This window comes from Triturus cristatus, chromosome 3_2 (genome assembly GCF_964204655.1).
Source record: "Triturus cristatus chromosome 3_2, aTriCri1.1, whole genome shotgun sequence".
NCBI classification, from domain to species: Eukaryota; Metazoa; Chordata; class Amphibia; order Caudata; family Salamandridae; genus Triturus; species Triturus cristatus.
This window is the reverse complement of record NC_140584.1, coordinates 816,985,402-817,002,215: the sequence shown is the minus strand read 5'-3', so window position 1 is coordinate 817,002,215 and position 16,814 is coordinate 816,985,402. Positions and strand designations below refer to the sequence as shown.

At 45.9% G+C, this 16,814-nt stretch overlaps 1 protein-coding gene across 1 annotated transcript in view; it reads left to right on the top strand.

Annotated features, from left to right (window-relative positions):
• Window positions 1-16,814, top strand: part of CDK15 (cyclin dependent kinase 15) — a 521,515-nt gene that overhangs the window by 203,484 nt on the left and 301,217 nt on the right. The window contains exons 8-9 of the mRNA XM_085646903.1: window positions 7,866-7,986; window positions 10,228-10,321. Coding sequence (XP_085503029.1) covers window positions 7,866-7,986; window positions 10,228-10,321 — 215 coding nt within the window. The remainder of the gene's footprint in view (window positions 1-7,865; window positions 7,987-10,227; window positions 10,322-16,814) is intronic.

The window sequence follows — 16,814 nt, the reverse complement described above, 5'->3', positions numbered from 1 at the left end:
CTCTGTTGTACAGCTCTGCAGGCAGGATGTACGCTGATTTAAAATGATCATGCATAGCTATCAAAGTTCCAGTGCTCCAGGGCTGGAGCACTCATTGTTTCTTAATTGAAAGACCTTCTGGGTTATTACAGAGTGAGTAATTCCAACTAAAGGGTTGAGTGCAGAATCTTTCGCCGAATCTTTTCTGGAAATTTGCTGATAATTACAAATGTAGATACTTTGGTGCTCATTAAGATGGTGGTCGGATTTTTTCCGACCGCCATGCGTGCTGCGGTCCCGCCCATGGTATTATGATGTGACAGCCGCACACATGGCAGTGATTGGGTCCGTCCGCCAAGCTTCCAGCGGTCCTGCCTGTTGTATTAGGATGAGCCCGCCACCGCAGCGGTCGGATTCCGCAGCTTTAACATTGTGGCGGGCGGTGCTGGCAGCAGCATAGCTGCGTCACGAAAACGAACATGTTGTGCATTTCACTGCACTACGTAGCAGGCACTGCACAGTGCCTGCCACTTGGTGCAGTGAAATGAGTGCACCCACTTCCCCCCCCAAGACTGCCGCGGAAAAGCTGGCTTCCGCATGCATCCTAATCCGGACAGCGGTAAAAGCTAGGCACAGGCACCATTTTAGCAGTCCAGCTCCACCCTCCATGTCAGCTGGAAGATTGCTACCAGCGGAAAAGCGGAGGATGGATTTTCATACCGCCGTGGTCACCACCGCCATCATAATCATAATCAAGGTTACGATCGCGGTGCGGAGGCCACCACCAGCCCGGCAGTGGTGATCTGCCCACCATCCTAATGACCCCCTTTGTGTCTTTTTCTTATAAATGTATATTTAAAATTCTATTACATCAGCAACCCACTGTCCGGGTTCGCACCGGAAATCTGGTCTCAGACTGCATTAGAGTGAGACATGGGACGCATCAGAGCTGTCCGCTGTCTCCGTTATTGTTCTCCCTAGCTATGGAGCCTCTGGCAATGCTGCTCAGGAGAGATGGCGAGGAATGGGATATACAACTGGGGGATGGGCTACATGCCGTTTCCCTATATGCAGATGATTTATTATTATATCTCCGTAATGTTACAGCGATCCCGACATCCATTGCAGATATACTCCAAGCGTTTGAGGAGAAATCAGGGCTCCGGGTCAATTGGGTCAAAACAGGGATCTATGAATTTAACGTTGACACAGAGGAAGATATATTTCCGAATGGATCGCTTCTCACGTGGTATCCCACCACCTTCAGATACCTTGGCATTTTTGTGTATCGATCACCTGACGATTTATTAGAGGACAATCTGTTGAGAGCTATTTCAGCCATATGAGCTCAGGTGCAATTTTGGAAAACACTTCCACTGAACGTCCCGAGCTGCATTGCCCTGCTGAAAATGATAGTACTTCCCAAATTGCTCTATTAGTTCTCAAACCTCCCTCTTTATGTCCAACCTAGGATTTTCCAAGAGCTGGAACGGTTGTTTCGAGACTTAATATGGAACAAGGGCAGACCGCGAGTTGCTTTGTGGAAGATGTAGGCTCCCACTGGCCAAGGTGGACTAGCCGTCCCTAACATTGAACTGTATTACTTGGCTGCCCAGCTCCAATGGGCGACGAAGTGGCTTGATGGTAGATGTTTGGAGGATACAACAACTATGCAACGGCCCTGGGCCCACTCTCAAATTTGCCATTTGTTCCACCCCATTGCTAAACTCCCGCTGCCATCGCAAATACATTTAGGACTGGCGCATAAATGCTACAAACGGTGTTTATATCTTACCCGCACGATGCTTCCATATGCCCTGATTTTGCCGCTATTGGGGACACCAAGAGGAAGATTGGGCACATCGGAGATAGCCGTGACAACCTGGCATGCGGCAGATTTAAACACTCTGGGTGATCTATACAGAGACGGTGCAATACTAACATTTGAGGTGTTGGTCGAAGAGACTGAGTTACCAGCTGGTCAATTCCTCTTACACACCTCCCTTCTGAAGGCTTTGTCAGCCGCCTGGGGGGATCTAGCAACCGAGCCACCAACACATCTAGTATTGCAATCCCTGCACGTCATGTGGGCGGGATTGCATGTAGTGCACTGGCTAGTGGAGGCGTTGTTTGCACACACATTGAAAACGCCTTCGAATTAGATGGGAGACGGCTAGGGGCTGACCTTGGACAGATAAGGAATGGGATGCCATACTAGCAGGCGCCAGGAACGTACCAAGAAATTCTAGGTTTAATTTAAGCTCATACATCATACAGATACCATACCTCTCGCCGGACATGATAAACAGATATTTTCACACACCCACCTCTGCATGTCCATGCTGTCAGCATCCTGATGCAGACCTGCTTCACATGTTGTTGGCTTGCGCATCCCTTCAGCATTACTGGCAAGAGGTTATCACTGCTTTCAATTCCTGCACAGACACGCAGTTGCCTTTGTCGTGGGAAACCTGCCTCCTAGGGCTTTATGCAGATCTAAAAAAAACAAGGTCACCTCGAGATTTCACGATTTAGGTCTAATTACTGCAAAATGTCTCATAACCAAGAAATGGAAAAGCACAGAACCTCCAGTAATATCTAGCTGGAAGCGTTCATTTCTAATCTGGGCTCAAGCGGAAAGTACGGTACTGCACAGGGAGGAGACAGCGGGGCTTCATAAATATCCTATTGCACAGGACTGGGACACACTCCTCACTACACTGCGCGCCGACACCACAATAGATGTAGATCATACCCTAGCTACCGGTTCGTGACAACTATGCCGCTGCTTTACTGCTTAGCCGAGGAGAAGAGATAGATCTCTGAATGTATAGAGCAGCTGTCCCTCATGTCCCCAGCTCCGTTGTAGGTAGGCACACGAGCCCCATTTGCTTCTCCAGACACAGAGTTCTCCTTTGCTAATTGGCAACCACACCTAGCTACACGCACTATATTATTGTACTGTGAGGGAAAAAAACGACAATACACCCTCGTACCCTGACAAGTGAGAACGATTTTGTTTGTATTCCGCAGATGGCACATTTCCTTTTTATAGTATAAGTTTCAGTTTGGTTTGTATAGTTTTAGAAAATACGCCTTATTGGTAACCTCCATTGATTTTTCTTACCACTCTGTCACCGGACAATTTATTTTCTTCCGTAATAATGTGATGTTCGGTTCCAAAGGGCAGCAGTATGTATGTTCACGACGTATATACATAAGATCCTGTCAATATAATTCCGGCCAAATGTGTCAGGAGCAAGATGTGATTGGAAACGATTATAGTTTCTAAACCAGGATGTTGTAGCAATGTGAGCAATGGCACACTGGGACCTCAGAGCGCATACTCCAAAGAGATGTAAACCATAACACTAGGAAATAGACCATTAGCAGCAATATCAAACTGAAGAAATGTGTAAAATAACCCAATGTCTATGTATTGTGTGTGTTATACAAACATTTGGAAATGCTGTACAGGATCATGATGACAGTCCTGTTCCAAAAAGTAGAAAATACCAATAAAGAAATGTAAACAACAACAACAAATGAATGTATATTTACAATAAACTATAAGGTCTGTATAACAACTAAAGAAGAGCTTCCCAACTCTAAGGGAAAGTGGAGCTGTTGTGACTGTGAATACTAGTTGCGGCTTTGATGACTACCTGGTAACTCAAACTAACTGACTCTACCTGGTAGTGGAGGTACTCCTAAACCAAAGTGTTAAAGTGAGCTTTACTCACACAGAATGGCAGTGGAAATGTTTTTGAGTCTGAGGCAGTGGTCTACATGCACAAAAGTATGGGTACCGAAGAACGTAAAGTCATGGGAGTGAAGAGGCGGGATCAGCCTGTGTGGCTTGGCCAAAAAGAGCTGTGAGCCTGAATAAGGGTATCTAGAGTTTATCGGACAGGGTACTGCATCGAATGTACCCTGCCTGCGTAAACCTCATCTGCTTGCTGCATTTAGAAATGGGCAGACTTCAAGTATTTAGGGTGGACAATGTAATTCCATTTTGTCATTGTCTATCACCGCCAGGAAAAAGCTGGCAGTGAGGGGCAGGAAAAAGACCAAATGACCCCACATCCTGGGAGAAAACTGCCAAGGTGCGAGGTGTCAGTAGTATTTTGGTTTTCAAAAACAAGCTCCCACTTAGGGAGTTTATTTTTGAAAAACAAAAAGGTTTTGAAAAGTTTGACAGCTTGCCATCATGGCTAATTCTGTCAAACTTTTCTACATTGACAGGAACTGCCACAACGATGGTTCCTGTCAATGTAGAGAAATGTCCATGGGGCTGGTGGACATCTCTAAATTTGGCAGACGGAGGTCCCTCCAGATGGCAGCCATCGCGACAGAGTAAACTTTGTCATCCACACTCTAAATTTGTTCTTAAGTATTCACTGACTGATAGCTATAATATAAAAAACAAAAATTGCAAGACCCAAAATGCATACTGGTAGCAAAAGATACTGACACTTTGTGCCCCTCAGGCCCTGTACTGCAGCCAAGCTTTGCGCCCTGAGTCCAGTGGGGTCAATTACCCCTGCATATTGCATTTGCCCATGCACAGCAGGGGTTGACCATGTGGCCTGCGCAAGGTCATATGCCCAATTACTGTGTGGCTCACCTACTCCACTACTCATCATAACAATGCCGCTACGGACCTTTTTTTTAATTTTTTTTTTGCATTCTCTCAGGCCTTTGGGCACAGGGTCTAGCCTATGGCCAGGCCAGGGAACAGCCCCATGCCTCCAGACTACTGTGCATCATCTTTGGCCAGGCCCTATGCCAATCCCTATGCCAAACAGCTCGACTGGCATCGAACTAGCTGTGTATTGCCTGCAAACATGCTTAACCCCTTCAGCGCGGCGCGGATTACCGCGCTGTGCTGAAGGGTTCGTGCGCGGGCGGGGCCGTGACGGAGCGGTTCCGTCATGCGCACAGCGCGACCGACGCGCATGACGGAACCACTCCGTCATAAGCAGCGATGAGGTTAAGAAGCTTAGAGTATTTGCCTTGCACCAGACTTTGTGCAATGAGTCAGCCAGTCCCATGCACCACTGAATCAGCAGTGCAAACCTTAGGTTGTGCATAATCGGCTCTGAATGGAGAACCCGCACCAAACCCATGTCATTGTGCATGGCCTTCAGTAGTGCATAATGCTCTCTCTGTGTAAGGCTTGGCCTGTGTCCAGCCTCTGTGTGACCCAATCATCTGCATACTTGCACTGTGATTTTTTATGTTTTCGTTTTTTCAGAATTTTGAAAAATAAAAATACAGAATTTTTGAACAATTTGCTGATTACCCACAAATTTGGGGCCCCAGAGACCCAAATTCTAATCCCGGGAGAATAATGGAGAGCATTTTTCAAATTTTGGGGGCAGTATTTATCCATTTGGGACGCATCTTGCATTCACACTGTGATCATGTGTTGCCTTCCCTGTCCCTGTAAACTCCATATGTCATTAATTTTTGTCGATGCAGCTCGCGCAATGTAATTTGTTTAATTTATTTATTTAGTTATGTACTCACCTCTGTTCAGCCGTATGCCGGAGTTTACTACTCCCCACCCTGCCCCGCCCCACCGCCCCACAGGACTCACTCGAGGAGCCGCTACTGTTTGTAACACAAATGCCACAAAACCTGCTGAAGAGATTTACACTACAACAAATAAGGTACTGGGGTAGTCTGAGTAAATGTCAAGCTTCATGCCAATTTTGGTTTAGTTCTGTCCTGCAGTTTTTGCTGTAGAGGAGAGGAAAATATTCTATGATAGTAGGCGTTGCTACTTTCTTTTGTCCCCTTTCCACCATAACTTTCACCTCTGGATGGAACTGCACAAAACTTTGCATACTGGATTAAAGCCCTTAAGCTAATTGAATTGGAGGATCCATGCATTTATCGCAGACTCTGAAATGTGCTTTATCTAAATCTATTAATTTTGAAATGCTGTGTGATATTACATTCCTCCTCATGTACTTGCTAGGATCCTCTTAAACCACTAGTTAAAAATCATTGGCAATGACCTTAATTATTCACAATGATTAAATAGATCGTTCATAGTTAATTCAATTCTAACTTTATTCATAATTTGCATTGTAGATAGGGTGTACCTTAAAATAATTGTGCATTTACCTGCTAAAACTTTAAAATAGACCAGCCATCAAAATAGTGCCTTTAACCTCTAATTATCACCCCAAAAATCATTCATACCGTTGTTTAGCACTGAACCCTTCCTTTTTAGGTCTCGCCTGACCCAGCGCATGTGCTGGTCTGGCGAGACTTATTGAGAGGGCTCCAAAAAGTGCTACCAGGCCAGCCTAGAGCTACAGTGCATGTGCGCGGGCGTGCGCGCCGCGCTTTACTGCGTTTACTTTCACTTTCGCTTTGCATAGCCAATAGGTCTCGCTTTTGGGACCTTATAAGTATTTAGTTATGCAACTGTTGCATGGCTAAAAACTTATAAGGTTCCAAAGGCGAGACCTATTGGCTATGCCAATGCTTGTTAGTTTGATGTTGTTTACACTAGGTTGCTGCACCCCATTGCCCCGGTCATCTCTCCGAAGATGTAGCTGAATTTGTGAGTAGTCAAAAATCATAACATAATTTACCTCATTGCCCAGTTTAAAAATTAGCCCTTATTTCCGAGTAGTAATGCCTGACCAGAAATGTTCAATATTTTATGTATCAGTAATACCACATTCTGGCATTGCTGAGTTATCCCCTAAAGGCGTTTATGGAATGAGGAATAACATAGACATTGGGATTGGAAGTTTAAGTTCTGCATGCTTCCCTGGATTCCGGGCCATTTTACATCTACACGTTCGCCTACTTCTGGATGGAATTACCAACAAAAATCTGATTTGTGTTTTGAGAATAGAAATTGTGATCTATTCATAACGATGGCTTAATTGTTTTAAAATGACCTACAAAAGTATTTCCTTTTATTTTTGCGATTACTTATCTAATTATAATGAAATCAGGTTAGGGTTTTTTAAAACCTTTTTTACGAACTGAGTTATGTGACACAAAAAGTAAACCGATTGATTATAAATTTTATTTCATTGTTTTGTGTTTTTATTTACATTAATTTATATAGCACAGACCAAAAAACAAGGGCATTGGGATGCTTTACAGAAAGACGTTTTTCATTATGTCGAAATATATAGTGTTACAAGCAATAGCAGAAAAATATATCATTGAAATTGAAAAATATGGAAAAAAAGATCTTGCATTAGCAGAAAATCACATGGTATAACCGTAAAAAGATATTTACAATAATTTATATGCAACTATATTATTGTAATAAGTCAGAATGACTTGCCATGCAGTTACAGGCTCTTCCATGAACAGGAAAGCTAAATTATAACCATAGAAGATATAAACAACACGTAATCAACAATACAAGGAATAGGTCAGTCAGTATCAGCCAAAATGAAATAACCTCTGAGTACTTGCAGGTTATATTAGGTTATGCAGGGATCACCAATACAGAAATGCAAAGCTTGTGGCAGGTTCACAGGATAAAAGAGCATAACTTAATGATACTATCTATCAGTCAAGATATTTGTAATTCATACTTGAATGTGTTGAGACTAGGTGATTTTTTCTGATGGAGAAGGAATGGAATTCCAATAGTTTTGTACTGACATTTCCACACACTCACACATAAAGGTAAAACCATCACCAATAAATAATATTATGCGTAGCTAATCCTAGAAGAATGTTTTTTTCTTTAGTGCTACTCAACTCCCGGATGAATGCTGGTTTGCACTTTACATTGTTACAACTTCTGGACATTCCATGTCTCAAAAACAAAGACTATGTCAAGTTTGCTTTTTTGTTGTTGCTGGTTATGATGTATTATTGTTCTGGTTCTTTGGCAGGTCTTGCACGTGCCAAGTCCATCCCTAGCCAGACCTACTCCACCGAGGTGGTGACGCTCTGGTACCGTCCACCTGATGTCCTTCTTGGAGCCACCGACTACTCTTCAGAGCTGGATATCTGGTAAGATCAGGCTTCCCTGGAACAGGCATCTGATGAGACATGGCATGAAATATCCTCAAAAGCCTACAATCACATTGAGAGTCTTTAAGGCTTTGGTACATTATTTTTAAATTCTGTATTAGAAGATTGGAATATTGGGAGCTCCATTGAAAACAATGGAGTGCTCCGGGCTTATAATGGCTGGTATAAGCCCCGAGCTCCAACATTCCAATGTCTCTTTGTTCACAGCTTTAGCTGTGAACAAAGACTTCAGGCAGCCTGGGTGGCTTTCAATCCCTGCCTGCTCCCTGAAGCCTTTGTTTTATTTGTTGGAACATTCTGCCCTCTAGCGGCAGAATTTTCTAATAGCATTATAGCCCTTCGTAGCTGGGCTATACTGCTATTAAAGTTCCGCTCCCTTGTTAAAGGCTGCTGGAGCGGGCCTTTAATGGCCGGTATAGCCCGCTGCGGCAGGCTATAAGGCTATAATAAAATTCTCTAACTTTTCATTGATCTAGAACTCAGTTGTTGAGTTAGTCCATTCAATCCATCTCATTTAAGTATTAAATTGTATTTTTGATTTCTGATGCTTTGAGGGGAGTTTTTTCGCGGGGACACATTGCCTCATGAAACTGAGGTTTAACACCATCTCCAATCCAGTAAACGTGGGAACTCTGATTGAGATAATTTTTGGGATGTGTAAATTTTGGGGTACCTTTTTTGCTTCCACAGCCTGGACCGCCCAATAACAACACCAAATGTTCCAGATCTAGTTGACCTCCAGTAATGCCCTTTATGTTTGTCAAAAAGTCCTTGCTGGATCCCTGCACGTGACTACAGAACAACCACGTGTGTTTCATACTGCCTAATTCGCCTCAGCCTTTCCACACAAGTCTGAGCTCCCGTAGATTGCTTTGAGTCTAGCAGGTGTGAAATACCACCTTTTTAGGATCTTATATGTTTTTTTGTGTTGTGTAAATCTGGACGATTTGGCTGTCCTTATCCAAATTTTAGAGCATAACTCTTCTGATTTTGTAGTGTTCAAGTCTTTTTGCCTAGTTAATTGTGTAACTATGTGGTCTGCTGGATTGTAAATAATGTAAGTATGGCCAGGATGTCATTCTTTTAATTTGCCTATTATAGAACATTGTCACCAGTGTTGTTTTCTTCCTACCTGCAAATTCCTTAGTTTGTCCTACATCTACACAGTGCTGTTACTGAAATAGTCTGTACTTATCAGATGGTGTTAATTGGAACTGCTGTAAACTTCTCTAATAGTTCCCCATCTTTATATAGATTGCCAAGCCTATGTGGGTTTGGAGCATGACGGCAATGTTTATTCTTTGGGAGAATTAATCTCTCAAACATGACCCAAAGACACTGTGTCACTGGAGAGTTGGGAGGCAACCTCAGGAGCTCTTTGCTCTCCGCTTTATGCCTATTTATCACATTGGAAGAGGTCTCATGGCCGTGGGATGCGTATTCTGTGAACCAACCACAATTCCAGTAGTAATGGAAATGTCTTATGCCAAAGGACCCTTGTTCTTATCTGACCCACTCTTTGTTGCTCCAGTTTCAGGACCCCACACAAAGCTTTGCCAAGGCACCTTAATCCTGCCTATCAACACTTAAAGTCTTAAAGTGCAGACCTATTCTAGTGCGGTGACAATCCCTGCCAATGGAAATTCTTCGTGAATTGTATCCTTAGTTTTTAGATTCTTGTGAGCCCTTCATATTGTTCTGATAATAACCCTCGATGCCGCAGTCCCTCTACAGCTGTGTTACTGAGACCCACCCAGGGCCAGCAATGGACCTCAAGTCAAACCTGAGAACATCTCCTTGCCATTACAATATCTTGTAAATACCCATTTGTGGAGTTTATAAAGGAGGAAGTGCTGCTGCTTTATTCATTGTGGGAGCTGCAACTGAAGAGAATCTCAGCAGATTGACTTGTTTCTGTGATTCCCCCACTGGTCAATCAGGGTGGGGAACAGGTGGCCCTGGCTCTTGCATGGCATCTCTGCCACACCATGATAACCACTTGGTGGTGCAGGGAAAGGCAACAGCAACACAAAACAGAGAACACCCAAAGAACGCATGTGTTCACAACATACAAAATAAGCAAATGTTTTCAAGAAGCCATATTGCCTGTACAGTACTTTTTTAAATAGATGGGGGGGGGGCGCACATTTCTCTAACGTTACCAGATCAAAATCTACTAGAAAGTAAGATACATTGCTATCTCCCCTCCTTACTTTTTAGGGGCGCAGGATGCATATTAATTGAAATGCTTCAAGGCCGTCCGGCGTTACCTGGGTCTTGTAGTGTCATAGACCAGTTGGAGAAGATCTGGTTGGTAAGTGAGATCGACAACACAAGTCTTTTTTTATCAATGGCATAATTGATGCAGCACCATTTTGATTGGCCCACCTCTGTCACTTGTAATTCCTGTCATGTATGGGAGGGGGCTGCAGGTTTCATAGAGAAGGCTGGGGTTAGCCCCATTAGAAGCTAAATATTACATTAGTGCTTTAGAAAGAGTGGATTCCTGGTACAGAGATGACATACTGCATCATATGTCCTTATTTAATCTTTTCGTGCCTTTTACAACATAGTGCTGCCAATCCCTTGCGGTGCATGTTGGTGTAAGCATGGCAGAGTGACTCTATTTATATAAATACTCTCCTAGAACTGCACATACTTACAGGCACCGGGGAAGGAGAGCTCTCTCTTTGGTTCTGCACTGATATCAGGAGACATTCAGTTAAAGAAAGCTGTGACCTCTTTTTATCACCTTGAGGTTATGCAGAATATCTTTCTGCTTTCACATCCATTTAGACGAGTTTTGCCATTGTATAGATAATCTCCTTACTTTTGTTTTATGTCAAAGGGCTGTATTGTGGGATGTGAGCTACTTTAAACATCTACACCGGATTAAAAATGGTCAGCAAAAAGGAAATATAGCCACAATTTCACTGCTACGAGTGAGGCACTATTTTTATCAGGAGACCTAGGGGAACGCTGGGTGGTAGGAAATTTGTGTCAACCCGGTGATGCCACAACTTTCCCACACAAAAATGTGTGGAAAAGGTGATTTTTTTCAGCTAAATTTGAGGTTTTCAGGGGATTCTGAGTAAGAAAACTTTGGAGGATCCATGCAAGCCATACCTCCCGATAATTCCCTGGGTGTCTAGTTTTCAGAAATGTGTGGGTTTGGTAGGTTTCCCTAGCTGGCCGCCGAGCACGGGCCAAAAACCCAGGTGACCTCCGCCTTGCAAAACCAGGTAATTTTGTGATGGGCAATTTTGATGTTGCCTCAATACGTTTAAGGCCCTTGCCTGTCGCGGGTACTTGGGCCTCCCATACGAGTAAGGCACCATTTTTATTGGGAGACCTGGGGGAACGCTGGATGGTAGGAAATTGTGTCAGCCCAGTGATACCACAACTTTCCCACACAAAAATGTGTGGAAAACGTGTTTTTTTTCAGCTAAATTTGAGGTTTGCAGGGGATTCTGGGTAAGAAAAAGTTGGGGGATCCACGCTAGCCATACCTCCCTATAATCCCCCGGGTGTCTACTTTTCAGAAATGGGTGGGTTTGGTAGGTTTCTCTAGCTGGCCGCCGAGCACGGGGCCAAAAACCCAGGTGACCCACCCTTGCAAAACCAGGTCGTTTTGTGATAGGCAATTGTGATGTCGCCTCAATACGTTTTGGGCTCTTGCCTGTCGCAGGTACTTGGGCCCCCTACACGAATGAGGCACCATTTTTATCAGGAGACCTAGGGGAACGCTGGGTGAGTGGAAATTTGTGTCAGCCCAGTGATGCCACAACTTTCCCACGCAAACATGTGTGGAAAAAGTGATTTTTTTAAAGCTATATTTCAGGTTTTACAGGATTCTGGGTAAAAAGTTGGGGGAGCCATGCAAGCCATACCTTGCTGTAATCCCCCGGGTGTCTCATTTTCAGAAATGTGTGGGTTTGGTAGGTTCCCCTAGTTGGCCGCCGAGCACTGGGCCAAAAACCCAGGTGACCCCCTTGGTAAAACCAGGTAATTTTGAGATAGGCAATTTTGATGTCGCCTCAATACGATTTGGGCCCTTGCCTGTTGCGGGTACTTGGGCCTCTCACACGAGTGAGGCACCATTTTTTATCTGGAGACCTAGAGGAACGCTGGGTGGTAGTTAATTTGTGTCAGCCCGGTGATGCCACAACTTTCCCACACAAACATGTGTGGGAAAAGTGATTGTTTTCAGCTAAATTTGAGGTTTGCAGGGGATTCTGGGTAAGAAGACGTTGGAGGATCCACGCAAACCATACCTCCCTATAATCCCCCGGGTGTCTAGTTTTCAGAAATGTGTGGGTTTGGTAGGTTTCCCTGGCTGGCCGCCGAGCATGGGGCCAAAAACTCAGGTTACTCCCCTTGCAAAACCAGGTCATTTTGTGATAGGCAATTTTGATGTCGCCTCAATACATTTTGCCCTTGCATGTCACGGGTACTTGGGCCTCCCACACGAGTGAGGCACCATTTTTATCGGGAGACCTAGGGGAACGCTGGGTGGGTGGAAATTTGTGGCAGCCCAGTGATGCCACAACTTTCCCACACAAAAATGTGTGAAAAAAGTGATTTCTTCAGCTAAATTTGAGGTTTGCAGGGGATTCTGGGTAAGAAAAAGTTGGGGGATCCACGCAAGCCATACCTCCCTATAATCCCCCGGGTGTCTAGTTTTCAGAAATGTGTGGGTTTGGAAGGTTTCCCTAGCTGGCCACCGAGCACGGGCCAAAACCCAGGTGATCCCCCCTGCTAAAACAAGGTCGTTTGTGATAGGGCCAAAAACTCTTGGGACCCCCTTGAAAACTAGGATGGTTTGTGATAGGTAATTTGGATATCGCCTCACTAGGTTTTGGGCCCTTGCCTGTCGCGGATACTTGACCCACCCACGCGAGTGAGGCACCATTTTTATCGGGAGACGTGGGGGAACGCTGTGTAGAAGGAAATTTGTGGATCCACGCAGATTCCAGAACTTTCCCACAACAGAATTGTGAGGAAAATGTGGGGTTTTTTTTACAAAGTTTGAGGTCTGCAAGGGATTCTGGGTAACAGAACCTGGTGAGAGGCACACAAGTCACCCCATCCTGGATTTCCCATGGTGTCTAGTTTTCAAACATGTACAGGTTTGCTAGGTTTCCCTATCGGCCTATGTGCCGGCTGTGCTAGGGCCCAAAATCCACAGGAAGGCACATTGCCAAAAATAACTCTGTGCGTTGTGGCCTTTCTGCCGCCCTGAGGGGGAATCGGGGGGAGTGGATGAATTTGCCCTGATATGGCTCCAAGGGGGGCAGAAGGACTGTGGCTATTTTTTTGAGGGGTGGGAGCATTGGTATGCCCATTCTGGGCAGCCCCCGTCCCCATGTATAAAAAAAGCCAGCGTAATCACTGGCGCCTAGTGGGCTTTCTGCCCCCCCGGGTGCAGATCAGGGGCCACTGCCCCATCTGCCCCCCGGGGGGGCTGAAACACTGGAATTTCTCTGGGGAGGAAGGGGTGGGGGTATTGTCATGCCCATTTTGGGCAGCCCCCACCCCTACATGAATACAAGAAAAAAATCCCTGGTTTCTAGTGGGCTTTCTGCCCCCAGGGGGGGGCAGAGTGGGGGCTACTGCCCCATCGAACCCCCAGGAGGGCAGAAAGACTGTAAAAAAAATTGGGGGGGGGTGGGGGCATGGACATGCCTGTTTTGGGCAACCCCCCCCACTAATTTCAATTGCCTAAAATAAATCCCTGGCGTCTAGTGGGCTTTTTGCCCCCCAGGGGTGGCAGAAAAGCTGTAATTTTGGTGGGGGCATTGGCATGCCCGCTTTGGGGCAGCCCCCACCCTAAGTAAAATTGCCCAAAAAAAATCCCTGGCTTCAAATGGGCTTTCTGCCTCCCAGGGGGGGCAGATGGGGGAAACTGCCTTCATCTACCCCCTCCCCCCGGGGGGGGGCAGAAAGACTGTAATTTTTGGGGGGGTACGGGCATTGACATGCCCGTTTTGGGCAGTCCCCACCCTAATTTCAGTTGCCCAAAATAATCCCTGATGTCTAGTGGGCTTTTTGCCCTCCCTGGGGGGGCAGAAAAGCTATCATTTTGGTGGGGGTGTGGGGGCATAGGCATGCCCATTTTGGGGCAGCCCCCACCCTAAGTAAAATTGCCCAAAAAAAATCCCTGGTATCAAGTGGGCTTGCTGCTTCCCCGGGGGCGGGCAGCTAGGGGCAGAAAGACTGTATTTTTTGGGGGGGGAGGGGGCATTGACTTGCCCGTTTTGGGCAGTCCCCACACTAATTTCAATTGCCCAAAATAAAACCCCAGTGTCTAGTGGGCTTTTTGCCCCCCCGGAGGGGCAGATTGGGGGCTACTATCCCCATCTGCCCCCCAGGGGGGCAGAAAGGCTGTAATTTTGGTGGGTGGGGGATGGGGCTTTGGCATGCCCGTTTTGGGCAGCCACCCCCTAAGTAAAACTGTGGGGAAATAATCCCTGAAGCTAGTGGGCTTTCTGCCCCTCCATGCGCGCCATCGTCATTACAGTGAAATACAAAAATAGGCCTGGGGAGGTTGGGGAAGCTCTTCCCCACCTTCCCAGGCAAAAAAAGGGGGAAATCCCTCTGCTGTCTGCAGCAGAGGGATTTCCTGAGAATGTGCTCATGACGGAATGGTTCCGTCATGAGCACACTAGAACTTGTGCTCATGACGGAACCATTCCGTCATGAGCATAGAAGGGGTTAAACTATTTGCGTACCAGTATCTAATCAGCCTAGTAGTACGTTTAGAATTTAACTATGTCGTCCATTTGGAAGAGGAGTGGGTGTTGTATTCCATATAGGTACCCTGATATAGGCTCAGGTAACTTCATAACCCTTCACCTATATTCTTCCCTACATTACACTTATAACGGTTTACAGGAACTGACCTTTTACCTAGATAGGACACTACATTCAGAACGCGGGTTTTCCCTTATGCATGAGGATTCTTGGAAGCACAGCAGGACTACCATCTCCTGTATAATATCTATGTATAAAGTTCATGCCTGACGCCATCCTTAGGCCGACACAGTAATACAGCTAGGTAAGACCCCTGGGGAGACCTATGGGTATATATACATCACATCTTGCTAAGATAAGACAGAGGAGACCAAGACTTCCCGGCCGACACACTGACCAGAGACGCTGAGGTTCCTGCATGCAGATACTCGAGCTCGCAGTGGTCTATCATCCCTCGCGGGGTGTCCAACTCGAGACCAGGACGGGGTCCCACAGTCTCTCACTTCTGATAATGGAGGTTGACTTGATCCTAGAGGGATTCTTGGCTTAACACCTACACACATGCTGGCACACTTGGGTACATCTAGTTAGAGAGGCATCGTAGGAGTACGCATCTTTTTATCATGTATTTTATATACTTGTATGTATTCATGATTACTGCAAGATGGTAGAACTTTACCATCTGTTTACTTTTATGGTACTGTTAATCATTTATATCTTTTACTGTCTACCGGTTCTTGCAGCTCATTTATTTTACACTAGAGTAACAACTGTTCAATAAATTCTTATTGAAAACACACGGCCTGTTTATACTGTGTATTTCTCTAAGTGAGCACGAGTGACTGAGCGAAAAGTAGTACACTATTTCCACGGTCCTGAGGGATCAGGCTTGTCATGTTTGAAGGTTGCCAAGAACTATTCTCTCCCCGATAAGAGGAGATTATAGTGCCCCTGTGAGCTAGTTGATACAGAAAGGCCAACATACTCGGTGGGGGTGTTCAGAATCAGTCTGACACCAATCCTACAGTGTATGCTGTCCGAACGTGCTGATCCTGTATAGGTTTTAATGGAACTATATGACAGCCTCCCATGCTTCTTTACGGCCTTCCCAAAGAAAATATCCTAGAGCCCGGCTTGCTTCTTATCATGAAGACCACTCATACACCCCTGGGCGGCCGAAGTACTCAGCCTCCCAGGCGTGCTGCTGCAGGGCCCTGGTGCTGATCCCGAAGGAGAAAACACAGAGCAAGTGGAGCTAACGGTGCGCGACTGTTGCATCTGCGGGGATTCACTGGGTGTATTCACCACTGCAGAGGGAACATGCCCCTGTGCTTTGTTAGGCTAACTCCGTGAACGCCCCCTCCCCATCCCGTTTATACAACTGATGGCTCTTTAGTTTTTATATATACAAAATGTGTGCGACAGTGCTGTGGTCGGTTAGCCCGTGACTCAGTCGCGTCACCACAGACTGCGCTCACGCACAGATTACAACTACCAATAGTAGATGCCTTTTCCACCCATCGTCAGTTTCCTTGATGACAGCCGCTTTATCGCTGGGACAGAAGCAGTCCAGAACGTGTAGTCTGTGCCTTCCTATCGCCCCACGCAAGCCATTAACCCCCTTTCGCGGCCCCGTGTCTCGGGCCCGGCTCTGTTTACAGATGGCTGGCAGCCCCCTGTTTTAGCGGCCTCCCCCTCCCCTAATTTTCTTTATGGCGCGTCTGATGGATTTCACTTGCAGTTGACTTCCTGCTTCGTCCCCAAATGTTATCGGGGTGTGGTGACTGCGGGGTGTGGTGACTGCGGGGTCTGGCCGGAGTGTACTTAGCTCTTTCCCAGCCGACGCTCAGTAATGATCATGACTGACTAACAATGGGGCCCTCCCCGCGCCCCCCTGTCTGAGCACCTCCTCTTTACTAAATGACCTCTCTCGTAAACCGCCGCGCTTTATTTCTGAAGGTCAACATACTATTAGCCGGAATTACAGAGTGTCTGGAAGTCTGTAACTTAGGGTGAGGCGCCCTGGGGGCAAGGCAATGATTTACTCCCCATCG